The sequence below is a fragment of the Zootoca vivipara genome, chromosome 9 (genome assembly GCF_965207765.1).
Source record: "Zootoca vivipara chromosome 9, rZooViv2.hap1.1, whole genome shotgun sequence".
NCBI classification, from domain to species: Eukaryota; Metazoa; Chordata; class Lepidosauria; order Squamata; family Lacertidae; genus Zootoca; species Zootoca vivipara.
This window is the reverse complement of record NC_142592.1, coordinates 53,772,285-53,799,548: the sequence shown is the minus strand read 5'-3', so window position 1 is coordinate 53,799,548 and position 27,264 is coordinate 53,772,285. Positions and strand designations below refer to the sequence as shown.

Here is a 27,264-nt window from a genome sequence, read left to right as displayed (position 1 = left end):
AGAGTCGGGGTTGACAGTGACAGGCCTCTCCGTCACCTCCGCTGGCAGGAAAGCTCAGATGGCAACAGAAAGATTTGTCACAATCCCCAGCACTTTTAATTGCTGTGCTTTCCCTATGTGCTGTCAAAACCGTCTTTGGGGAGCGTGGGAGCAAGGAGATATATGACAGTATGAGGGCAAAATTGAGTGAGAGACATATTCCTCAAACCGTCCGTGTGTTTCTTATGCCTCTGACGTTGGAAACGATGCTAATAATCACAGTCCGTGAAAGGAATAAAAATGGCCCCTTTTATCACCCTATCCAGGTTTCTTGAGGCAAGACTGTGCATCCAACGGGCTTTTCAGAAAACTACTTTTTATTTTTCTAAACTTAAAGTGCTGAGATTCTCTACCCTGACCTCATCCGAGACCTTTGCAGAAGAAAACAGACTTGCAGCCTAAGGAGCAGGTGCCTGCCCTCTCATGCAGAATGCAGATCAAGGCAAAGAGGAAGAGTTTCTCCCACCACAGAAAAGCAACTCTGGCACTGCTTGGTGTCCAGGGGCTATTCTGAGGCTACAATAAACTGCTTAAGAGGAGGAGAATGGGATGAACCCCAACAAAGTAGGGATATTAAAAATACATATATAGAAAACATCTACCCTACATTTCTGCCTAGTAAAAATAGAATACAGCTCATTTCATTGCAGTAAAAAAGAGGGAGGGGTTAGGTTTCAGACTGGCTGATTCTTTAAAAAAAACACACACAATAAGGGTAGAAGACAGAGAAGGCAATATTATTCCAAAGTGTATGTGTGCCAGGATGATTCTGGGGAGGTTTTGGATCTGCTGGATCTAAAGTTCTCCCATTCCCTCAAATCCTACCCCCCAAACCCACCCAGCAATAGGTTTGAGAGTGGGGAAGTACAGCAGCGTTAAAGCTGGCATATTTCTTTTCCCTCCGGCTACCCCATCACTAGCATACTCTCTGATTGGTGGAAAACTGGCTGGACTCAAGATTTGATAGGGTGCCTGTCACCACAATATAAAGGCAGCAGCATCACCAAAATTTACTTTTCCTGCTGTGGCTTTCAGGAGAGTTAATATGCACCTTCTCCCTTATTTTATCTCTGCTGCAGCAGTTGGAAGCCCAGATAGTTGTGTAACCTTCCCTGTCAACAGCTCAGCCATTTGTCTGAAGGGGGCAACCTGAGAGCCAAAAGGAGTGGCTTACTTTCTTGGTCCACTATTCAAATTCAAGTCAATGTATGATGTGATGTGCCATTTGCAGTGACTACTTCTATTATGTTTATGCCAAGGAGGGAACCGAAGCTACAGAAGCTGGATCTGAAAGACTCCACGTTCTGCCACGAGTCCTTTGCTGAGAAAACATACATGCTTCCTTTTCCAAGTCACAGCATTTGTGTTTGGACAAAGAAAGCCCACTGCAAAGCCTGGTTTTTTTCTGCAGCAGCTGCACTCTTCCTCTAGGAGCTGATGAGCAATTCTGAGCCACCACTGAGCTGCAGCAGGAAAGCCTGGGAAGTGGCCGAAGCATACATGGTTTCAAAGTGGTCATAGTGCATCACCATAAGGGTATGTTAGGCAACCCTTTGGCGGCCCAGACAGAAAGCAGGACAAGACTCTGCTGGCTTGAAAAGACAAGCACATACCAGGAAGGTTGCCAGCTGGACATCACTGCTAATTGCAAACCCTTCCAAGAGCACTTCCAATGACCACCCAATGTGGATGCTGACTCATGAATTTATTCATTTACAGTGTGATCCTATACATGTCAATCAGAAATATGCCCCCACTGAGTTCAATGGAACTTACTCTCATGAAAGTGTGCATGTGATTGCTTGGCTGGGAGTAAGCCCTCTTGAACTCAATGGTGCTTTGTTCTAAATGGTTCTAAATGTTTCTAAATGGTTCTAAAATGGTTCTTTGTTCTAAAAGCATAGGCTCACACTTTCAGTTACCTAGGGTTTTAAGGACCTTAATGTCTAGTGCTCACTGCATACCTGCCCTGATAACCAGCTATGCACCTTTTTGCAGGTGGGAGGCTGAGTGGGAGGGACTATGCTAACACACATACACACACCATTGTTTTTTTTTTATAAAAAATAAAGTTTATTGTAGATTTAAACATATACAACAATAAAAAAGAAAAAAGAAATTCCAACTAAACAGAACAGGCCCAAAAACACAATCCCCCTCCCCCCTACCTCCAGAGTCCCCCTTCCCCTCCCCTGCCCTTACCCCCAACCCTATTCCTTCACAACCTAAATTAGACTTATCTATGTTATAATTATTTTCATCACACACACATTATTACAATTTTGTACAATTAGAAACAAAATCCAAATTGAAAATAATAATGCAGAATATTACCATCCAAATAATATCCAGATAATTATAAACTTATCTACATTATCCTTGAGTCTTACTGTCTCGGAAAGAGAATAAGTATAATCCACATATACACATATACATTTGAAACTAGAAATATGACATCCATAACTTTAATCCTTTTCTTCTTTATTCTAGAATCCTGCTACGTCGGAGAGAAGAGACGGATTATCTATGTGTGTACTAAGATAAATGGTAAGTGGTTCCCAATTTTTTAATTTATCCTTCACATTTGTTTCCTTCAATAATTCGTGTTTTCTTGCTAAATTGTAATATAATATTAATTTATGTAACCAGTCCTCCTTCTTTGGAATCTCTTGAGATTTCCATGCTCTTGCCACTAAGAGTCTAGCTGCCACCGTTGCATAACTCACTACACATCTATCATTCGGTTTTATGTCCTCTCCTAACATCCCTAATAAAAAGATCTCAGGTTGTTTCTTAAAAGAGTATTTCACGATTTTCTTTAACTCTTTATAGACTAGTTCCCAGAAATCTTTAATGAGGTCACAGCTCCACCAAATATGAACGTATGTCCCGACTTCTTTACAGCATCTCCAGCAGATATTGCTTACATTTGGGTACATTTTAGCCAGTTTAGCCGGTGTTAAATGCCATTGATTTTGCATTTTAAATATATTCTCAATCAGATCATAATTTGGCGTAAATCTAGAATCTCTTTTCCATAATTGTTCCCATTTTTGCATACTAATTGTTTTTCCCAAATCCTGGCTCCATTTAATCATATAATTTTTTGTTAGCTCCTCTTCTGTTTCCCACTTTAATAGTATCTGATATAAGTTCGAAATATATTTACCTTCCTTATCGATTAAAATTTCCTCCAGGTTCGATTTATTCTTTTCAAATCCCACTTTCTTATCCAATTGTAATCTCTGATTAATTTGAAAATAATCTAACCACGTATTTAAGTGGTGTTTTATTTCTTCATATTCTCTCAATTTCAACGTTCCTTCCTTTTCTTCCAAGAGCATACGGTATGTGGGCCAGGTGTTATTCATATTACGTCTTCTCACCGCCAATAGTTCGGCTGGAGAAAGCCACCAAGGGGTTTTTGGTTCAAAGAATCTCCTATATTTTAACCAAACTTTAAATAAAGATTTTCTGATCATATGGAACATGAAAAAATTCTTCTTGTCTATCCTATCTTTCATCAAATAATAATGCCAGCCGTGTCCTAGCCCATCACCTTCTAAATCTAATAGATCCGAATTTTTTAAAACTACCCATTCTTTAATCCAGACTAATGCCGCTGAATCATGAAAAATTTCCAGATCTGGGAGGCCATAACCCCCTCTGTCCTTATGGTCTATCAGGATCTTATGTTTTATACGGGGTTTTTTCCCGTTCCAAATGAACTCCGCAATGTCCCTTTTCCAATCCCTAAAATATTTCTCCATCCCCAACAATGGAAGGTTTTGGAAAAGGAAGTTCAACTTAGGCACCACGCACATCTTTACGGCTGAGATTCTACCCATAAATGTTAATTTTAATTTCCTCCAAACGTCAAATTTCTTCCTAATTTGCTTCCACGTTTCTATATAGTTATCCTGAATCAGGTCGATTGCTTTTGTTGTCATCTCAATTCCTAAATATTTCATTTTTTTACTAATTTTGAGATTTGTGGTTTCTTGCAACATTTTTTCCTCATTTACTTCAAGATTTTTGACTAACAATTTTGTCTTGTTATAATTTATTTTCAAGCCTGCCAATTCCCCGTATTCTTCTATCAGCCGGATGGCGCTGGGAATGCTTGTAATCGGGTCCTCTGATGTTATTATAATATCGTCGGCAAAGGCCTTTACTTTATAACTTTTATTGCCCACCACAATTCCTTTAATTTCCTCGCTTTTCCTAATTGTATTTAATAAAATTTCGAGCGTGATGATAAATAAGATGGGGGACAGAGGGCACCCCTGTCTTGTCCCCCTTGTGATGTTAATTTTATTCGTGAATTTTCCATTAATAATTAATTTAGCATTTTGCGAAATGTAAATGGCCTTTATTGCCCTTTCTAATCTATCCCCCATTTTTACCTCTTCTAGCAATCTTAGCATGAAGTCCCAGGCCACCCTGTCAAAAGCCTTTTCCGCATCCACGGCCAGAATTGCGGCTTGTTTGTCTCTTCTATTTTCTAGAAGTTCTATAATATTAATAACATTTCTTATATTATCTTTGGCGAATCTGCCTTTCACAAAGCCCACCTGATCCTTTTGTATTATATCTTCTAAAATGGAGGATAATCTGTTCGCTAACAATTTTGCAAATATCTTGTAGTCGCTATTCAGAAGCGAGATTGGTCTAAAGTCGTTCGGGGTTGGAGTTTCTAGCTTTGATTTTGGAATTAAGATTATTTGCGCTTCTTCCCAAGAGTGTGGGATAGTACCTTTATCCAGTATTAAATTGAATAATTCTTTCAGAGGGGCCAACATTACTTCATCCAGGGACTTATATAATTCCATAGGGAGGCCATCTGGGCCTGGGGCCTTGCCATTTTTCATCGTTTTTAGGGTCTCCTTTATTTCCTCTACTGTTATTTCCATATTTAACGCTCTTAACTTATCTGATGGTATTAATGGCATATTATGTTTTTTAATAAATTCTTCTATTTTCTCCAAATTCGCACCTTCTTTCTGGTAAACCAATTCATAATGTTTTTGAAAAGCTTTCACAATCTCACTTGGTTTCTCTAGAATTCTATCATTAAATTCAATCTTATTAATAATTTTCTCTTTTTGTCTCTTTTTTAGTTGCCAGATTAATAATTTGCTTGGTTTATTTGCCCATTTAAAATTTTTGTATTTCCAAAATTGTAAATTTTGATCCAATTCATCATCAATCATTTTCTCGTATTCCAATTTTAAAATTTTTAATTCATGTTTTATGGCTTCATTTTCCTTTTTTAATAATTTTTTTTCCTTCTTTCTAATTTCTTGTAGCAAATTAACTTTTTTCTCCTCTCTGATTTTCCGCCATTTTGCATTTTGTTGAATGAAGAACCCACGTAGCATTGCTTTCCCAGCGTCCCAGACTATAGTAGGGTCTACTTCTCCCCTATTATTTATATCTAAGTAGTCTTTAAACTGTGTTGATACATCTTGGATTATTTTTGAGTTTTTTAACAGGAACACATTCAGCCTCCATCTTCTATCTTTTACCTCTGGAGCAAACGTCAACCATACCGGGTTATGGTCCGATAAGGTGCGTGAACTTATTTCCACTTTTGCTAGTCTCAAAACAAGTTCCCTGGGAATCCAAATGGCGTCTATTCTAGACGCCACCTGGTGTCTATGGGAGAAGAACGTGAAATCTTTTTGAGAGGAATGTTTATATCTCCACGCATCCACCAGATCTAGGTTTCCAGTCAGTTCATCAAAAATTTTTGGTAGCTTATTTTGTTTTTTCTTTTGGGGCGGGCCTGATTTGTCTAAGATTGGATTTTTGATTCCGTTCAAATCTCCTAAAAGTATAATTTTATCTCCGTGATATTTCATCAATTGGTCCTCTAGCTCCTTAAAAAAGGCCACCTTGCTACCATTCGGGGCGTATACCCCCACCCAGATCCAATTCTCTCCTTCAATCCGTGTCTTCACTATTACGATCCTGCCTTTTTTATCTTTCCATAACAGTTCTGGGCACCATTTATTTTTTATATATATCACCACTCCTCTCTTCTTCTTCGTATCTGATGTTACAAAATCTAGGCCCAATTTTTCATTTTTTAAAACCCTTTCATGTTTGATGTTTACATGTGTCTCTTGGAGACATATCACATCCCACTTTTCTTTTTTCAGTATATGGCTAGTCCTGTTCCTCTTCTTCTTATTGTTCAATCCATTAATGTTCCAAGAAATTACTTTAATACTCATATTTATTCGAAATAACCAATTAAATGATTAGAGGAAAAAGAAGAAGAAAAGAAAGAAAAGCTACGAAAAAATAGAGAAGAAGAGAACAGAAAAGAGAAGAAGACAAAGGAAGAGAAAGGAAGAAAAAACAGACACGGGGTAATGGTCAGGAGTAGAAAAAAGTCCAACCCACAATTCTGTTATAAAATTAATCTACTATCGCTCCTGCTTCTTCAGCCTCATCAAGATCACTTGCCACTGTTTCACCTTCCTCGCCTTCCACCTCAGTTTCCGTCTCTTCCTCTCTCAGTTCTTGTCTCTCCTTAGTCTCTCCAGTCTTTTCCCCCCCAAGTTGTTGTGAGTATGTCCTGTAAAATCTATCGGCAGAGTCCGGCGTCTCAAACTTTCTCCACCTCCCCTTATAAAAAAGTGAAAGACCCTCGGGGTATTCCCATTTAAAGAAGATCTTTTTAGCTTGCAAGTGTTTGGTCAAAAATTGGTATTTCTTTCTTTTCTGAAGAAAGTGTGGTGGGATTTCCTTCATGACCACTATCTCGACACCGTCCATCATCAGTCTCCTTTTCCCTTTAGTCTGTAGAATTTTATTTCTGAGCCATAAGGTCGTGAAGGACACCAAGCAGTCTCCCGGCCAGTTGTTCATTCTTGCTTTCCTGGAGTTGATCCTGAAAGCCTCTTCAATCCTTGCTTCTATCTCTCTCTCATCTATCTGCAGCCAATTCGCCAAGGCTTTAGACACTCTGATCTCGATGTTCTCTTGTGGTAATTCTGGGATATTTCGAAAACGAAGGGTTTTTTCTCTTAATTTCATTTGCATAAGAGCCAAGGCATCTTGTTGGGCTTCAAAAGCCGCCTTTTGCTTATCAAGCTCTTTCCTTATGTCTTCCGTTTCCTTCTTACCACCTCTTTTTTCCTTGGAGATCTTATCCACAGTTTTTTCTATAACTTGGTTTTTAGATTGGAGCTCTTGAATAGTCTCTGCCGTTTTATTTGAAGTCTCTGCCAGTTTTTCCAGATGATTTTTGGTTTCCTGGGTGTCCTTTGCAATGGTTTCATATTTCTCTTCAATCTTTTCCACCTTATCTTCCAAGGTTTTCACCCTCTCATTCATCTCAGTCTTAATTTCTGCTAGGTCGTGTTTTATTTCGCTTATATCGCTCCTTAGGCTCAGAATCAGCTCTTTAAGTTCCATTTCATGGTTGGTTAATGAAGTTCTTCTTTGTTGTGAGGTCTCAGCATTTAGTTTCTTCACCTTCTCCAGTTTCTTGTTATCCTGTGGCATGCCTCTGTTTGGACACACGATGTCGCACTTGCTTGTTAAAAGGAGGGAGATCACTGGAAAAGCAGGCTTTATTAGAGCCGCTGACTGTCAATATTGTCTCTCCTTAATTATGTAGTGTCCCTTTAACTCTCCGACACTCCTGGCGGTGTACGTCCCTACACTTCCCCGTTCTTTAGCACTTTTGCTGCTTAGTCATACTGTCTGTCGCTCTGTCGCCATTTTGTCTTAAAAAATTCCCCTCTCCCTTTTGCCACACTGTTACACGACTCAGGACTTGCGTGCGTGTGCTTCCCTCAATTCTAAGTCCAACAGGCTCCAGTAAATTAGTCCATATATCTCCCCCCTAAATAAACGTTTGGTTATCCCCTCAAGCGTCTCTTTAAAAACTTTCCGTTTCACTCCTTCCCTTCTCCCCCGTCTTACTTCTTTTGCAATTATATATCTCGCTGCGTGCAGGGGGGGGGACGCTCTCAGCGCTTTTATTGCCCCTTCTCCTTTAGTTCTAAACACGCTCGGAGGTTTGCGAACGGGATTAAAATAGATGGAATTTTACCGACGTGATCGCTCAGGCTCGGTTTGGCTGTCTCTGCTGGTCCCGCTGTTCTTAATGCGTCGCAGTGTCCTGGTCTCTTTCTTCCTCGCGCTATACACACGAGTTATCCGGAGTACACACGGACACGACCGACCGTTCGGACGAGGATCGCCTCCCCGACCTTTCTTGGGGTCCGCTAGCCACGCGGGTACCCCCTTTTGTCCAGCAAAGTTAGAAGCGCTAGAGCGCTCTTTTTTCCTGCCTGTGAAACGATCCGCGGCAAAACCGGAAGTGGGGATACACACACCATTGTTAAGTTTGGAGGGTGGGGTGTAGGATTGCACTGTTACAGTTCTTCTCCTTTCATTATGCTTGGCCTCATTTACCCTCCCTGACTTTTAATCTCTCTGGTTGTGGTGAACCATGTGGTTTCATTTACAAATGTCTGTGACATCACCAAGTCACATGTAACACTGCAACATCATAGACAAAACTGGACTGGTCACTGCAGTTAATCCGCGGGAGGTGAGGGCAGATGAGGGCAAGAGGGAAAAGAAGGTAAGGACAGAAAAGGAGCAGCAGTTGATGGGGGACCAAAGCCTGCTGAACAATTTTGAAGTACCGTAATTTGGGTATGTTTGCAACAGGTATCGAAACTGCCAAAAATGGAAAGGGCTTTTCGACACATACAAAAGTTAACCAAAGACAAATGGAGAAGTTTGGGTTCATTTTCACAGATGGCAACCAGAATGGCCACATTCCCTTTCGGGCACTTTGAATTACACAGATAAAAATAATTGTCCCAGAATATATCTAATAACCCCAATGCAGTATGTACTTACCTGTGTCTACTAAGAAAACCCCATAGTTATTGTGCAGATCAGAGCTCTCAGGACAGTTCTCTATTCCAGCCCGGTACACTTCCTCTGCTTCTTTTAATTGGTCCTTAACACAAAAAGAGTTAGCAAACGTGATTACCCAGAGGGCTGTCAGCCTCGCTACTTATGGCTACTTGTACATTTCCTTCATTGAAATACTTATGGGCTTATTGGGGAAGGGTTCAGGATATTTTCTTCTGCATGCATAGGAGACTGCTTGAGAATGTTATGCAAGAGCAGAGTTGCCATATAAGAGACTGAAGTACATTAATAGCACTGATGAAAACATAATGTTCCCATGAGAACAGAAGCTCCTGTGATACGCTTGAAGGTGAGCATGATGCTGCTGCTGCCCCAGATAGGCACAAGAACAGAGGGAAACGCTTTCTGCTTGCATGGCAGCTGCGCCTGCACTTCAAAGAACAGTGAGCTGTGAGGCATAACGCTGAATCATATCCATGAAAGGGTCTGTACTCATCGGGGTCAAGAAGTAGGCAGGCAGGTGCTGTGTGAGATATCATCATCACACATGGTGAGCTTGAGAATAATCTGAGCCCACTGGAGAGATTTTCACAGCTAAGCTGCATATATTCGAGATGGGGGCATATGATGCGCTAAAATCTTTTGTATTTAATTGTGCTCAGATTTTTGAATCTGAATTATGCAAACTGAGCATACCTGTACATATAAGGATTTTACAGCGTTTATTCTCCTTCTGTTAATCTTCAGGAGGGACAAAAGCTTTGGGAGCTGCTAGGTCCTAACAAGGCACAAAGGTCTTCAGGACACAAGGAAAATTGGCTGTTGGTGTAAGTGAACCACTCTGGAGTTTTGACAGAAAACCATTATTTCATTTCACAATCCATGAAAACTACGCAGAATGGAACTGGGTGGGTTCACTCATCCCAAGCAAATATATTTATTTTGTTTAACTGTTTTATTTAAAAGCATTTATATGCAGCTTAGTATTTCAAAAACCTCTAAGCAGTGTACAGTTTAAACAATCTAAAAAAAATACATCAATAGAAAAACACATAAAAGCATATAGAGGCATTGCAGGCATGTCAAACAGGGTCTAGTCTTACAGGCCAGGGAAAGCCTCGACGAAAAGGCAAGTCTTCCCAAGATAGTTTTCTAAGTTGCTCATCAGAGAAGGACCCAGACATAGATCAAAACGTTCATGGTTTAGGCCCCAGGTACTGGTGTCGTCTATAACATGTTTCCTAATTTCCAGAGGGGAAGCTGCATTGGCCTCTTGCAACTGTTTCCTGCAGGCTTTTTGTTACTCATGTTCCTCCCCCTCAGGGATTTTTCAAGCACCCACACCTCACAGCTCTTGTGGCCCTTTAAAATGCACTACATGAGCTTCCCATCTTTGCTTTGCCATGGTTGCACTGGGGAAGCTTGAGATGCCATAGCTCCGAGCCTCTGCTTTGCAAGCAGAAAGTCCCAGGTTCAATCCCTGGCATCTCCAGTTAAAGGACCAGCTATCAAGTTGTGGGAGAGTCCTCAAGTTGGACTCCGACCACAGTAGACAATACTGGGCTAGATGGATAAACAGTTGGAAGACAGTGTCTAATGCCCCTTTAACTCCAGAAGGTGTTTTCGAGGGGGGGGGGGAAATCTGCACAAACTGCAAACACTGAAGCCCCCAAGTCTCCTCCATGCCCACTTAAGTTGCCCTGAATCATAATCTTGTAGTTTTCAGGCCTCAATAATACGATATGCTTCTGAAGGAGGATTCCTGCCCAAGACATCCATTTTACCAAAAAAAAGGGAGGCAACACGTCGACCAATTCCACGGGGGAAATATATCTGTTTTTATCTTTGCAAAATATAATGGCCAGCATGAACACGAGTCTATACAGTCCATAATATTTTAACATTGAAAAAATACAGGAAAATACAAAATACAAAAATAAAACATACCCTAGCGTTTGTATGCAATCTGCGGAACAGGGGTCATACACATATGTAACCCCTGCTGCCTTAATATGATGTATGACATAATTAATGATATATATTTATTTGATTTATTTTTTGTAGTTAAAAAACTGAAGAAGAAGACCAAACCGAAACAGTATGATTACCTTGGATCACTGTCTCGCATGTTGTTATATTTTGCAAAGATAAAAACAGATATATTTCGCCCGTGGAACTGGTCGACGTGTTGCCTCCTCTTTTTTTTGGTATTTTACTCAAGTCTGCAACACAGGGGTTGTTTCATTAGCAAGACATCCATTTTTGCTTCATTAAAAAGCAAAGCAAAACCTCATTTGATTCTAGATCGACCAGAGACACAAGGTCAGCTGCCTAATGCCAGTAGACAACCAAATCAAGCACCACCTCCTGAACTTCCAATGTCTTAAGCATTCCAATGGGAACAAGTTTCAGGGGGTTGGGGGACTCAGAAGAATAACAGAATTGTAGAGTTGGAAAGGACCACGATAGTCATTTGGACCAATGCAGGAGTCTTTTGCCCAACGCAGAGCTTGAACCCACAACCCTGAGATTAAGAGACTCATGCTGGATAGCTCGATTGGCTAGAGCAGGCATCCCCAAACTGTGGCCCTCCAGATGTTTTGGCCTACACCTCCCATGATCCCTAGCTAACTGGACCAGTGGTCGGGGAAGATGGGAATTGTAGTCCAAAACATATGGAGGGCCGAAGTTTGGGGATGCCTGGGCTAGAGTTTGGTGCTGATAATGCCAAGGTTGCCGGTCCGATCCCCGAAAGGGAGAGCTGCATATTCCTGCATTGCAGGGGATTGGACTAAATGATCCTCAGAGGCTCTTCCAACTCTATGATTCTATGCTATCCTGAGCTATCCCTATAGTGCTTTGAATTCCACAAGCATCACAGGAGAAGCGGCTCTTCTTAAAGGTACATAATCTTCAAAAGCAGCAAAGTGCTCACAGTTAAGTTTGGGGCTCACTACAACACTGGCTTGTGTAATCGTCCTCCCTTTGCAAGCCTGCTCTCATTTGAAAACCACCTTTCGAGGGGAGGACAGGGTAATTACGCTGACTTACAACCCAACTCCCTTGAGCATGGAACATTAATCTTAAGTGCCCCTTTTTACAACTACTGGAGCAAAGGAACGTCAAGGCTCATTTTAGATTCTTACATTGCAAGGGGAAACGTGCCGTGCAGGACCAACTGAGTCAATCAGAAAGCTCCCTCCTCCTCCTCCCTTTCCCAGATTATAATAAAAATAAATCCAGAACCCACAATTAATCAGTCTGCTTACTTCATAGTCGCTGCAGAAAGTGTGACTTCTACCGCTTGACCTGATCCTCCTGTTAAGTCTGGCAGCGTGGGAGTGCTAGTAGCGCTGTTGCTTTGTGCGCCCCCAGGTAACCTGCCAAGCCCCACACCATGCAGAAGGAGCCTTTGCTGCAGCTCCTGGGCACTCCCAAAACCAACCCAGTCTACCAAGGGATGGCATTAGCAATAGGGAGGAGTCAGAGCTGCACACACTGCTAGAGCGCAGCCTCCCCAAACCTGGTTCCCTCCTGGACTACAACTCCCATCAGCCCCCACCAGCATGGCCAATGGTCAGGGATGGTGGGAGCTGCAGTGTAAAAATATATATATATGGAGGGCACCACGTTGGGGAATGCTACCATGGTGGAAGGAGAAGAAGTGCATCAGAGACTCCCATCCCAGTGGGGATTAAAAGCATCAGATCTAATAAGACCGTGGGGCTCCCCTGGAGCTACTGAGAAAATATACTTTATCTATTTACATCTATTTGAGCCAACGCTGCCCCTCCCACAATGGGGACACCATGTTCACATGCCACAAAGTTGTGGGGAAGGACATTTCAATGGTTCTGGGGGCAATGGGAACCCCAACCACGAGGGTCATCCAGTTCAACCCCCAAAACCCTGAGACTAATAGTCTTGTGCTCTACCAACTGAGCTATCCACTTGCAGCACATCTATTGCCCTGGACCATTTTTTAAATTAAAAGTTGATGAGTCAGTGAAGACCCGTATATTTTATTTATTGATTAAATTTCTATATCGCTTTTCATCCAAGGATCACAGGGCGATTCACAAGTGACCCAAACATATGATCCTAACAGTTCACCAAACTATTCTTTACTGATGCTTCATGTTATTACCTCCTCAGATGAGATAATGTCTTAAGGGAACGGGCAGGTCAAGAATGAGCCTCTCCTATTACCTTTTCTATCGTTGTTGCAGACAAGAGGTTTACTGCTGCTAAGGGGACAACGTTTTTGACTCGCAACCTCTTTGACTCAATATTAGTTATTGCTCTAATGGCCTTATGACCGGTGCTCCACATTATTGAAAATCCATACTCTTTAAGTCTGTTGTCACTGAGAGCAATTAATTTCGTTTATTCTCTGGAGGCGGTTCAAAATGAAGACAGCCTTACTCATGCCCCACCTGCAAAGAGGGAAAATCAGTATGCGGCACTGGCTCCCTACTCTGTGTGCGATGATAAAGCAACCCAGCATCAGAATCCCAAAGGCAAAGCCCTGGTTTCCTTATCCTTGCACTATTTTCCATATGGCCTTATCAACCTACATGGATGTAACAGTATACCTACAGTGAATGAGAGAAAAGATGCCTGCCTACGATAGTACTTTTTTTTGACATAACCATTAGTTTTCCATAAGTAAACACAAATAAATGAAAACATTTCAGAGATGCTTCTTAAGTGTTTTACATATTTGCAAAATGGGGCACCTGCCTCATTGAGACAGGCAAGAGGTATACAGTGGTACCTCGGGTTAAGAACTTAATTTGTTCCGGTGGTCTATTCTTAACCTGAAACTGTTCTTAACCTGAGGTACCACTTTAGCTAATGGGGCCTCCCGATTTCTGTTCTCATCCTGAAGCAAAGTTCTTAACCCAAGGTACTATTTCTGGGTTAGCGGAGTCTGTAACCCGAAGCATCTGTAACCCGAGGTACCACTGTATCTTCAAAAGTTGTATGCTGTTTACTAACCCTAACACTAACCCTATAACTCTTTGCATGCACAAAGTCCACATTCAGTCCCAGGTATTATCTAACTAGGGCTGGGAAACATTCTCTTGCCGGATATTGCAAGTCTGTGTAAATAGTACTGAGATACATGAGCCACAAACGACAGCTTCCCATGTTGTACGTGCAGCAAGGAACACATGAATGTGTCTAACATCCCTTGGCATGCATGAGACTTTTGGTGGGCGATTATGCAAGTTTAGCAGCTGTTGCCTCCACAGCTCCATGCCTCTCCTGAGCAACAGAATAGAACAAATTATGGGATATAGAGGGGGGACCACCACAATATAAAATGCATCCTTTTTACAGGTGGTATAATTCAGGCACAGAAACCGGCACACAACGGGCTAGGTTGGTATAGAATTGCCTTCATTTTTAACAATTTCATGTTTTTTTCCTGCATGTACCCAACAGAGCTGAAAAGTAGAATTAGTATATAGTACAAAGCATAGGTGGTGAACTGGAATGGAACTGGTTACCTGTTCAGCCAACAGTGAAGCGAGGCTGGAGTAAGCATCTGCAAAATCTGGTCCATACTGAATGGAATCTCTCAGTAAGAGAACAGCTTCTTCCTTCTTCCCCCGGGACCTGTAAGTCATAGGAATTTGGATGGGGGAGAGAGAAGGCAGTTCTCTTAACAACTTTCTCAGCTCACCAATTGATTAAAAATACCGTTAACAGACTCGAAAGTGCCTGTCTTCTTTTCAGAAAGGGCTAGATAATTAAATTTTCTTCTATCGAGCGTCTCCTGGGGCAATATCATATTGCACAGCCTGACAGCACAAAGAGGAGTGGGAGCCGCCACTGGATATGAGCTACGTTGTATGCCTTGGCACCTGCTGGCAAAGTTTTCTGTAACCTGCTGGGCTGCACATGCAATTCCTACAAAAGCCTCTTCTCTCCCTTGTCAGCACTTCTTTCCATTTGCTATTGTATCGGGGCAACACAAATCTCCCAGGGAACCTGAGTGAAGCAAACCAGCCTGATGGAAAACTCAAAATACTGGAGGGGGGGGGGGAGATGAGGATCTGTATACGGAACTTTGTGGTTCTCACTGTGAATCATGCAACCCAATCTTCTCAGTTTCTGACTCGTACTCCAGGAAGGAGGCAGAGGGAATCGTTTTTCTCTACTTCTGAAACTCCACATAGACTAGAGATGCTTAGCAGTCTAATTTTTACATGCTGGTTCTCCATATGTGCTCCAGCATCATGCTGGGAGGAAGAGGACCACAGTGGGCTGGGTTGGTGTCGTTAAAACGTAAAACTAGTCAAATCGCACGTCGTGCATTTAAAGCAAATTTATATGGCTTCTCCCAAAGAATCCTGAGAACTGTAGTTCACCTGCAACAGAGCTACAATTCCCAGCACCCACCACAGGCTACAGTTCTCGGGTTTCTTTGGGTGTCTGGGGTTAAAGCTAGACTTTATGACATATATGTGGTCGAAGTTGAAAGTGACAGCCCTGTGCCACCTCCTCTCTCTTCTTTATAACATTTTATTAACAAAGAGTACATAATTATTCTGAGAATGTGACTTCATCATGCTTCACGTGTTTTGTATTACTATAGACATTGCTGCGGGGGAGACACTGGGCAGCTGCTTTTGGAAGCAGACAGGCCTCTCTTGTGTCCTAGCCTCAGTACACCTGCAGCCGCCATTTCCTGCTTTAGAAGGAGTGAAACTGAAATGGAAAACATTGTGCCCAGCTATGCAAATAGGTCAATGTATATACATCAGAGCCTACTGCATGTAAATCTGACAGCGAAGGAAAACATGTTGAAAGTCATATAGTGCCAAGTGCAAATGTTTAACCTGGGAGGGGGAAATTTGCGGTTTCTTTCAGATGTTCATGCCAACCTTAGCTAACAGCTCCAGATGCTGGCAGAATATTGATGTACTGTGGGAAAAGGAGCTAGCTGGCCCAAGCATGTTCAGTAATGACAAACCATAGTTTATTGTTACGATTAAATGCAGCTAGTGTCATTTTGATAAACGCTAACTCTACAAGGAGCCAGTGTAGGATGCCTACCTTCTTTTGGCTTTCTACCTGTTCCAAGTTATTACTGTCCATAAATTCCACTGTGGTCCACCTTTTAAAAAATCAGCTGCAATATTTGCCTTCAGAATTGAAGTCCCTGAGAAGGGCAAACTACAAATTGCTTAGTGAGACCTGGGCCTCCCGTGAATCAGCAGGAGATGGCTCAACAAATGAAAAGTTCCCCAGAAGCACTGATTAAGGAGCACACTTGCCCTCTGGGAGCCATTAGCTTTAATATCTTGGTCTAAAGTCATTTACTGGTAGTCTCTCTCTCCCTCTCTACTTCTGACTCCCATATCTATAAAATCAGCACAGGGCATGGTAAGCTCAAACAGGCCCCCCGTTTTTCATGTCTGAGGTTGCCATAGGGAAAAGCAGGGATATAAAAGTGAAGAGAGGAGCATGATGAAGCCCAACAGTAGAATCATAGAATCATAGAATCATAGAGTTGGAAGAGACCACAAGGGCCATCCAGTCCAACCCCCTGCCAAGCAGGAAACACCATCAAAGCATTCTTGACATATGGCTGTCAAGCCTCTGCTTAAAGACCTCCAAAGAAGGAGACTCCACCACACTCCTTGGTAGCAAATTCCACTGCCGAACAGCTCTTACTGTCAGGAAGTTCTTCCTAATGTTTAGGTGGAATCTTCTTTCTTGAAGTTTGAATCCATTGCTCTGTGTCCGCTTCTCTGGAGCAGCAGAAAACCTTTCTCCCTCCTCTATATGACATCCTTTTATATATTTGAACATGACTATATTTGAACATTTGAACATAACTGAGGAAATAATGAGAGGGAATAATGACACTGCTTCTGTCACTGCCTGCCCATGCCGCCATCTTGGCTGCTCACGACTGAAGAGCATAATATGACATTGGACTCCCTACTGATAGTCTCCCATTCTGTGTGTGAGGAAGGCTTTCTAAAGTTAGATGCAAACAAAGCACTAACAGGCATGTAAAGGAAAATGGCTGAGGGAATCATTTTGAGTGGTGAAGTGCCCTTCTGTTCAGCCATTTTCCCTCCATCTCAGCTGTCTTAGCTTTATGGCATACATTTCTGTGTAATGAGCAGTCTTCCTCTCAGACATCCAAAGGCAGGGATCAGGCCTGGCTCTAGGTGCACTCCCGGTGGCGCAGGGTGCCGGGCCGGGAGAGGGGGCACTGCGCGACAAAGCCGTGTGGAATCCATACTGCGCACTGCGAGGGCGCCGGAGCGATCTCCGCGCCTCAGCGCCAGGGCGCCCGACCTGCTCGAGACGGCCCTGCCAGGGATTTTACTCTTTGAGGGCCGTTTCCCCTGCGTATTTTAAACCAGCTGGAGCAGGCTCACAAGCAACTCCCACATTTAAAAGTGCAACAAGGAAATGGTTTGTGTGTGCGCTGCTTCAAGAAACACTATATACACGGATGCTTCAGCAAAACATTTCCTTTCTTAGAAGTTGGCCTGTGTGCATACACCCTTCCCATACCTACTTCCAAAAAAGAGACAACTATGCTGGAACATGTCCCTCCATCTTCTGCTTCCAATGTAGAATATGGGAAAAGGCCACAGCACAGTAATAGAGCATATTCTTTTCCTGAAAAGGGTCCCATGTTCAGGCCCTGGCGCCTCCAGTTAAAAGGATCCAGTAGCAGGTGAGAGGAATGACTTTTGCTAGAGAACCTAGGGAGCCACTCTTTGTCAGAACGGACAATACCGAGCTGGATGCACAAATGCAGAAGGTACAAGGCACCTTCCTGTGTGGTTTGCTTTGAACCAGCTCACTTGCTCTGCAGGTTCTCTTCAATGCACTACTCTTTGTTGGTAATACATTGTATGTACAAGGGATGGGAATATAGAATAATCCTTTCTCTGGACAAGCAGCTTCGCAAGGAACCTGTGGCCCTCCAGATGTTACTGAACTACAACTTCCATCAACCTATATCCCCTACTTTACATTAACAAAATAATTGTTATCAGAAAATTAATGGCACACTGGTGTTTCCTGTAAAGTACAGACAACACACCTGCATCTTTAAACACCCATGGCTCAATCAGGTGCAGATACCTGGTTGTTTTAACACTTGGTATGTCATCTACATTTTCAAGATAGACTATCCAGAAAAAGTTATGTCTGCTGCATACATTTTCATGATGCATAAAATCAACAACAGACAAGCTATCATCTCTTTTTTTTTAATAAGCTGGGAAATTTAGAGGATCATATTTGTGGCTTTGCAAATATTATATATTGCCCCACCACCACCACCACCACCACCACTCAGTTTTACAGCAGGGGCATTTTTTTCTTTATAAAGCAGCAGATAGCTAACCTACTGCTCTCCAGAAGTTGCAGGACTCCAACTCCCATCAGCCCCAGTAATCAAGGTCACTAACCAGAGGTGATGGCAGTTGTAGTCTAGCAACATAGGAAGGAGCATAGGTTAGGCACCTCTGGGGGGGACAACAGTTGCTTTGGGGAAGTAATGCCCACAGTACAATATTGAAACTAACTTATCAAAGCCCTGTCAAATGAAGGCTTATGCACCTTCCCCTATCCTGCTGAATAATGAAAGGTCAGCTAATGTGTCAACTTATAGATCATCATCTGAGGCCCTTCCTCATGCGCCTCCTCCTGTGATCCTTGCATGAAGGGGGCTACAGAAATGTAATAAATAAATAAAAATTCAAATTAAAGCATCTGAGGTCACTGGCTTGAGTATCTGTGGAACATTTCAGTGACATGGAAAATTGATGACTACTCTGCCCAAAGATTTGGCAAGAGTGAAGGAAATGCCAGTATCAGAAGTTAAAGGATTAAGAAACCCACTCAGCAGCAGTAAAAAATCTTTATTACCCACAGGCATGCTTCTTGAGCACCATGTAGTCCTCTCAATTATCCTCTTTTTTCTGTTAATGGCTTTTTTTTATATTTGAACAGAGAACAATGTGCATTTTTAAAAGAGATAATAAAAAGATTATAGCATCCCTTATGTGGCAGCCTGAATTACATATGGTGCTCTGGGCCTGTTCCAGATAGAGGCTCCATTTTAGGCCGAGAAGCAGCTGACACACAATTACACACAATCAGTCATTACAATCAAGACTAGATAAATGTGGTCCAGTAGACAGGAAGCTGGGTTTAGAATCGGAAGTCTGCCTCTGCTACATTGGCTTGTTTGGACCTAACACTAAATTATAGTTTAGAAAGTATGGGAATGAGCCTTGGGCTTACATGCTGGTGCAGTAGCTTACTCAAGAACAAACACTGGCCCATTTCAGATGTAATGATAAAACATAGTTTAGCCATACAGGAACAAGCCTTAGAGTGACACCCCCCACCCCACCCCTCTGGTGTGGTCACAAGGAAGAAATTAGAAATTGCCACTGCCTGGTTTCAACTAACCAGATTTTCTTGTTACATCTGAACTGGGAATTCTGGTTAGTTTAAATTATGGTTTGTTGAAACAAGCCAGAATCATAAAGTGTAGCTTGTTCTTAGCTTGTTTCAATAAACCATGGTTTAAACCAACCACAGTTTCTCCCTGTTGAACAAAGAGAAACTATGATTAGTTTCAAAACAGAGACAAATGCTTCTCATCTCATCCTCCTGACATCGGAGCAGGAGGGGGGAGCATGTGAACCGAAGCTTCTCTGAGGCTTGTTCCTGTAGTGTAAACTATGTTTTAGAATTATAGTCAAACATCCGAGAACTGGGAAGAAGGCATGTAACATCTTTTGTTGCCCTCCACCTCTGGGAACATTCTAGGCCAGGCATCCCCAAACTTCGGCCCTCCAGATGTTTTGGACTACAATTCCCATCATCCCTGACCACTGGTCCTCTTAGCTAGGGATCATGGGAGTTGTAGGCCAAAACATCTGGAGGGCCGCAGTTTGGGGATGCCTGTTCTAGGCTGTTGCCTGCGCTCACAACCCAGTGAGGGTTCTGTGAAGGCAATGATGGTATTAGCAGGCTCCTTCACATGGGATACAGGGCTGCCACACCTTGCACAATGGTGCCAGTCTGAAAGGGGGGTGCTTCTTGTTCCCACTTACACACATACATTTCCACAGTGTGTAGCTGCTGACACATACAACTAGTATCTCCATGGAATTTTTCCTGGCTTTTGGCCCTGCTAGCATTTCCATGTGGCACCTGAGACCTACTAGTGCAGGCTATCGGTTCTGCTGAACAGGGCAACTGTCTTTCAGTGTTACCGGTAAGTTTCCCATCTGCTTGGTCCACCATACGAAAGAGTTGAGGATGAAACACAAGCACATGATTGCACAACACACTGCAAAGTCAAACAGCATATAAACATTATTTAGCAGTAGTTCGAAGAATTATGGGCTACGAAGCTCTTCCTGCCTGTGACCAAGGGATCTGCTGCATGGGGGTGGGGGTGGTGAGGGGGAATCACTTGGAGTATGTGTTTGTTTCCTGAGGGCAAGACGTATATTGCAGGAAAACAAAGAACCTGGCTGGCTATACTTCCTACCTTCTCTGAATTCAGCTGCTGGGGAAGCACCAGGAACCTCCAGATCTGTGCTCTGCTGCCCTATAAACAGTTCCCTGGGCTATGATACCTTTTCACAGTTCACTCAGCCCATCCTGTTGGGTTTCCATGACCTACTAGGGCTTCTAAAGTCTCCTGCTGCCTGGCTGTTAGACCCGGCTCCCATTAGGGCATGCAATGGACAATCACATAAGAGCATCATCTCCTCTGGATAGGAAACAAGCTGAACTATTTTCTCTGTGTGAAAGAGTATGGTTTATTTCTAAGTCAAGATGAATTTGAGTCTCAAAAACCCTTGCTCCCCCAAATCCCCATAACACATGCCCAGTTAGGGCAGTAGCTCTCCAGCTGTGGGGAGACTGAAAGAGGGAGATATCTCTCTCACTTCCTCTCCATTGTGCTACTGACACTGCAGTCATAACAAAGAGCTCCTAGTGTGCAGGTGCATGCTAGGTGCACTACAGACACCTGCCCATCTCCCATCCAGACTGGAGCTGCCTGGAGCTCCAGTAAAAGATGCTGAAATTGGAGAAGACAGAGGAAACAGAAGCAGCAGTTTAATCAGAGAAAAGTAAGGGAGGCATGAAAGGGGACTCTGGGAAAGCAGGAATTTAACAGTCTTGCTGGGGAGAATGGGAAACTGTGGTTGCTAGGGCTAAGCTACTAAAACTAAGTGATGTGGAATAAGATGGCAGAATTAACTGTAGCACTTTAGGTTGCAGGTGGAGGATTTTAATTTTTTTAAAAAAGATGTTCAACTATGAAAAGTTTCCTGCAAGTAGAAAACTAGCACAGCTAGGAGAATGCTGGTCTACAACAGGCAGATGTTTTGGCCTACAACTCCCATGATACCTAGCTAACAGGACAAGTGGTCAGGGAGGATGGGAATTGTAGTCCAAAACATCTGGAGGTAGGTAGGTTGGGGATGCCTGGTCTACAACCTCTTTCCCTTCATTATGACTTAGTTTTCTTCTTATGAAGTTATCATTTGGGGGTGGGGAGAGACTATGCAACACTCAAAACTAGTACAGCATCCCCCTACCTGGACTCTCAGGTGATACAGTCCATTCTATCACATTCTGCTTAATGCACTGCTCTGGCCAAAGGTAAGGAGAAAGAATGACAACTAGTGTTCCTTTACTCTTTCAAAGCTGCTGAAACTTTACTGAATATTCACACATAAGGTGCCCCCTCCTCCAGGGCATCCTATCTCAAAATCCAACAAAAGAGAGAGCATTTTCTTTTTATTTTACACCAGGATGACCTTCTGCACCGATTCTCTTCCTCTTCACTCTTTATCACATAGTGAGGAAAAGAAAATGACATCACAAGTTTTCTTAAGAAGAAAGCTGGAAACAAAGCCAAGGATTCGTAACATGCTTCCGATCTAAATGCAGTATCTACAGATGGGCCCTAAGATGGGCCCTAAGGCAAAACTGGAAAACTGGAAGTGGTTTTGTTTTCACTGCAAAAGGGAAAATGCAGCTAGCCAGAAATATTTTATCTGAAACAAATGTACTGATTACAGGGTAACTCTCTCTGGAAACATAGATCATTACGACTGATGGTTATCAGAACGCACATGGGAGCCAAGTATCCAAAAGTTAATCATAAACACAACTTCCTCAGTTCTGAAATTCCAAGTCATCTAAGCTCCATACTGATGGTGGAAGTTAGTGATATGCTTGCAAAACAGTTTGGGCATGCCCTCAGATGCAGCAACATGGAACCTGCAGAGCTCCAGATGTTTCTGGATACCCACTCCCATCATCCCCGATCACTGGCAATGCTATCTGGATCTGATGGGAACTGGAGTCCAGCAACATCTGGAGGGCTCAGATATGCATTTGAATAATTAAGACTTACCTGGGGCTGAAGATGGAAAGGTTCTGAGGACTCAAACATCCTCTCAAGGCAGGCAGACCTGGCTTTGATTTGGAAGAACAATTTCCCAATTTTAAACCTACAGGGGACTGAATGAGACCATAACCTACTTGAGCAGATTTCCAAGATTGAAGAGGGCCCGGTTGTGCTGTGGATTCAGCTGGAGGGCTCTGCTGTAGTATTCCTTTGCCTCTGCCAAGTCTTTGGTCAATGTTCCAAGGTTGTTCAGGGCACTTGCATGACGTGGGTACAACCTGAGGGTATAAGAAGGAAGCTGATTGTCTTGTTGTAAACAAAGGAGGCCATCAAACCCATTTCAACACAGCCTCCACTCTTGCAAACCCTAAAGCTGTTCCAGCCCAGTTACTTCCCTGCTTCAGTGTGCTATCCCATACATTGTTACTTAGAAGTAAATGTGTTCAATGGGGCTTAGTCCCAGGTAACTGAGCATAGGACATCAGCCCTTGTATGCAAGTATATGAAAATGAATAACACTAGTTGATTGGATGCAACAGAAGACTGTTATTGCTTGCCATGTCCTGCTCGTGGGCTTCTCATGGTTATCTTGATGGTCACTGGCTACTGTGCAAAGCAGGATGGAGGACAAGGCTGGCCTTTGTCCAGAAGCAAGAGGGCTCTTTTTAAGTCCTTATGGCATCAGAATGTCTGCTCCTCCTCTGCCACCATTGCCTGTCGGTGAGGCCCTCAGTATGCCCTCTCCCTCTGTGCTTGATCTAGGCAGCCACCCAGAGAAGGCAGGTGGAGGACACTGTTCCATCTTGTCACTCTCCTCCGTGTTCACATGCTCAGAGAGGATGGGCTAGCAACTGGAATTTAGCAAGAGCAAGACAACAGGAAGAGAAGGCACAGCAAGGCCAGGCAGCTCCAGGCTTGACAGCAAACCTAAGCTTCTCCCATTATGGTGCAGGGTTAGGTCCTTGACCACTGGACATGCTGAGTGGAGGTCGCAGTCCAATACATCTGGAAGGCACAAGGTTGGGGGAAGCTGCCCAAGACATCACATTTCAATGGAGTTTGCCAGGGGGTTACTGGGGCTCCATTCCTACTCTGCCTTTGTTTAAAGGGGAGAGTCTGCCTGACGTGATCTTGCATCCCGATTATGGGACAGGATACAGCCTTCATTCTAATCTACAGCTCCGGTGCCTGAAAGAAGAGACAGCCTGTTTGCATTTAATCCTGTCGGCTTTATCACGAAATACAGCTTTCCCATTTAGAGTCTCTCTGAAAACACACATGCGCGGGCACATGCACAACGGTATATATGTCACCGGTAATGGCAACCATCTGCAAGCAATATCTCTCTTGCTATGTATCTCATTAGGCACAAAGTCCTCTTCGCTTCACCTAATCAAGTGCCAAGTGCTGCATTATTTATGAAAGAAAGCTGAATTTCATTAACACTCTCACTGGGGCATCCAGTTTTTCATTTTATTTTATTTTTTTAAAAAAACAATCAATTTCCCCATCTTTTTGAAATCCTAGGCATTTGCGTTAAGAACTTCCTCTCCTTCACAATTAAAGCAAAATGCTCAAAACAGTGCAATTCATTACACCCCTGGAAAAAGAAATGGGAGTAATATTTTAAATCAGGTTCAGCTTTGAGTTCTGAACACAAGAGAAGCAGGATTTGTGTTTGGGGGGGGCAAAATGAATTATTCAGAAGACTCCTTCAACTATGCCGCTGCAATTGTCAGGATAAATTTAGGCAGCCTGGCCTTGAACTATTAGAGGTACCACATACACTGCACAAAACTTCCAGTATCAATTATTGTCGCAGTCCTCCCCACACCATTGTTGCTAGAGAAAAGAAGTCTCTTTGGCTGCCAATGAATGGTGAATTGTAGCTTCAACACAAAAAAGATGTCAAGCAGAAATGGATTTTCAGTTTTTAGAGAACTGTTAACTGTTCTTCTATCTGAGACACTTAAAAGTGTTTTGTTTTTTCCCCATTGCTGTTTGACATCTCAGTTACACTGGTGGTGGCAAGGCAATGCCAAACTCAACCAGGGTGGAAGGAGAAAAAGGAGGAACTTGTTGCCATGGAGACCATCTATAATCAAGCAAATATACTGTATTAATTCATCTTTTGTTTGCATCTTTCGCTGCAGTGAGAAAGGGCGGTGGAACCAGCCAAAGTTTAAAGGAGCTCTGAATTTAGGCACAGACCTTAGGTCAAAAGCCTGGGTTAAAGTTAAAAAACGAATGCTTATGAGGTTGTCAGTTTTCAGTGGTGAACAAGTAGGCTGGAACACAGGCAATAGGCAATATCTAGAGCAGGTCTGGAAAAGGGCAGGAACACAGATAAGCATCCAGTGGAGTGGAACAGTAAACTGGTATTGCAATGTTAGGCAATAAGAATAAGATAAGAATCACAGAACTGTAAGAATGGAAGGGATTCCCAATGGTCATTTAGTGGGGTCATCTGGGGCTTTGGAGTACGTTGTCAGCAATATGCTGGTGACACACAGCTCTACTTCTCCTTTACATCTGCTGGTGAGGCAGTGGAAGTGCTGGACCAGTGCCCTGTCTCAGTAATGGACTGGATGAGAGCCAACAAACTGAAGCTCACCTGAAGTTCCCTAGTCCGGATGGATGGGAGACTGCCTGCTATTGATGGGGTTACACTTCCTCTGAAGAAGCAGGTATGCAGCTTGGTGATACTTCTAGATCCATTGCTGTCACTTGAGGCTAAGGTGGCCTCGGTGGCACGAAGTGGCTTCCATCAGCTGCTCCCCTATCAGGACAGGGATATGGCAACTGCTGGTGTCTACGCTCTGGTAACCTCTAGGTTAGATTCCTGCAACATGTTATACGTGGGGCTGCCTCTGAAGACAGTTCGGAAACTTCAGCTGGCGCAGAATCCAGTGGGCAAGTCGCTCACAAGGGCAAGCATGAAAAGGGAATCGAGCAGCCTTCTTTACCCCATCCTGAACCCCTCCCCCATCCTTTTTGTGTTATGACAGGGATTCAGAAATGTAGCAGTAGCATGCTGGATTTCCCAAGAGGACTATTGCGAACCTGTTTTCATACTAGCACTTTTTAGAAAAGAAAACCTACAAGGAAGAAAGCAAGCGCAAGAATAAGAAACCCATTCATTCACTTCCGGATCGAACTCAGATAGGAGTTTGATATTGTAAACGGCTTGTTTCAGATATTGCAAACGGAACGCTGGCAGAAGATTTCCCCCAGAGAGGAATATTATGGATTAAACAGAGGGAGACAAGGTGGCATTTTTTTTACGCCAACAATGTTGGATGAATGCAGCAAGAAGAAAATTTTATGCATGAGAACATCCATCCCACAATGAACACCCATCTGAAAGCACCCTTTATGTTAAAAAAAAAATAGCCAGGTGTTTGGATTGGGGGGGGGGGAGTCTGTTTAAAAACTAATCAGAAAAAGAATTGGGTAGGGCTTCCATGGAAAAAGTAGTTTACTTATACTGGAACATGCCAAGGCCAGTTTGTATGAACCTGTGCATGGGGTGGGTGGGTGTTGGTATGCCTGTTTCCCCATGCATAAGTGTGGCATTAATCTTGTGTACACCTGAAGTGATTGCACTGAGGCCATCCCCAAGTGTGAATGACTCAGCCCTTTTATTTAACAGCTCTCTGAACTCGCGTAGGTGTTTAAATCACTGCCTCCTTTCACCCATAGGTAAAGGACGGAACATCACAAAGATCTCTCTTTATAACAAAGGTTCTTTTTCAGAACACCTTAACATTACAGAGAGCACAACAACATATCCAGTGTGTCGTCCTAGTTATGTAGGACCTGAAATACTGCGGAACAACCCCATCCTTGTCTTGGTATCCTGAGCTGTGTCAATCAAGGGCTCTTCAAAGGGGAGAGTGGTTGATTCCTCCCTGTACAATCAAGTTGGGGGTTTTCAACACCAAGTGCAGTACGCAACTATCTCCGTCAGCTCAGTTGGGGTTCTCTTAGGCAGCACGACAATGTCCAGCCTGCCTTGATTCCCCAGCACAATATACATTCATGAATAACGGGCCCCAGTCTGTTGTGGATGCTTTTGCAATGAGGCAGAATTCCAGCAGCCTCTTCTCTTCTGGCATTGATGATGAACAGTCCCTAGCCTTTTTTTAAATGGCCCTCTGTTTTTGCCCCCATATTCAGGTAATCTGAACCATATCCACAGCCTTCACAGCCCCTCCCAACTTTACAGCAGTTTCTAAATTGACATCCCATGGTAGGTATGATGAGGTAGGAGAGAAAGTAGCCATGTAATATGGGCAGGGGAGGAAAGTGGTGAGCTGAGCCATAGGATTACTAAATAAAATACTATTTAACACCAGGCTACACCTTCCCATTCTTTAAAATAACAACCACACAAAAACAGCAGAGGATCCAGTTTCCTTCAAAGCTTCTCCATGAGTTTTTAAAAATTTATATTTGAAACCAGCGTGTCTGGGTTCATTTAGACTTCATTAAATCTCAGTCTGCCTTTGCACTCTAAATGCTTTTCAGCAAAGGGCTGCAGGTGACCTTGGACACCATCTGGGATTTATTTCTGCAAAGAATTAAAGTGCCAACACCTTTAGTCAACTTCTGTTTTTGTTGTTCCTCCCCCCCCCCCACCACACGCAAGAACTCAAAATGTTCTCTGCTGCTTCGTTTATGAGAGCCATAGCCTCCTTGTTCCTAACACATCAAGTACTATTAGGGGACCTGTATTAGTCTTTTGGAATCATTTATTGGAGTTTGGCCTTGGTTTGATTTTACGTGATTGCACCAATATTCCTTTTGTGCCATGTTTTACTGATCTGTCCCTGTGCATTGGTAAATAAGCACATAGAAAGAATCCAGGCACAACCTAT

General features: G+C 43.0%; 1 protein-coding gene across 2 annotated transcripts in view; it reads right to left on the bottom strand.

Moving 5' to 3' along the window:
- The window catches only part of TMTC1 (transmembrane O-mannosyltransferase targeting cadherins 1), a 145,887-nt gene that overhangs the window by 11,760 nt on the left and 106,863 nt on the right, over window positions 1–27,264 (bottom strand). For both annotated transcript variants that reach the window (XM_060279968.2, XM_035126789.3), the window contains 3 exons: window positions 22,519–22,662; window positions 14,466–14,574; window positions 8,932–9,034 (listed from right to left, as the gene is read on the bottom strand). In XM_060279968.2, coding sequence (XP_060135951.1) covers window positions 8,932–9,034; window positions 14,466–14,574; window positions 22,519–22,662 — 356 coding nt within the window. The remainder of the gene's footprint in view (window positions 1–8,931; window positions 9,035–14,465; window positions 14,575–22,518; window positions 22,663–27,264) is intronic.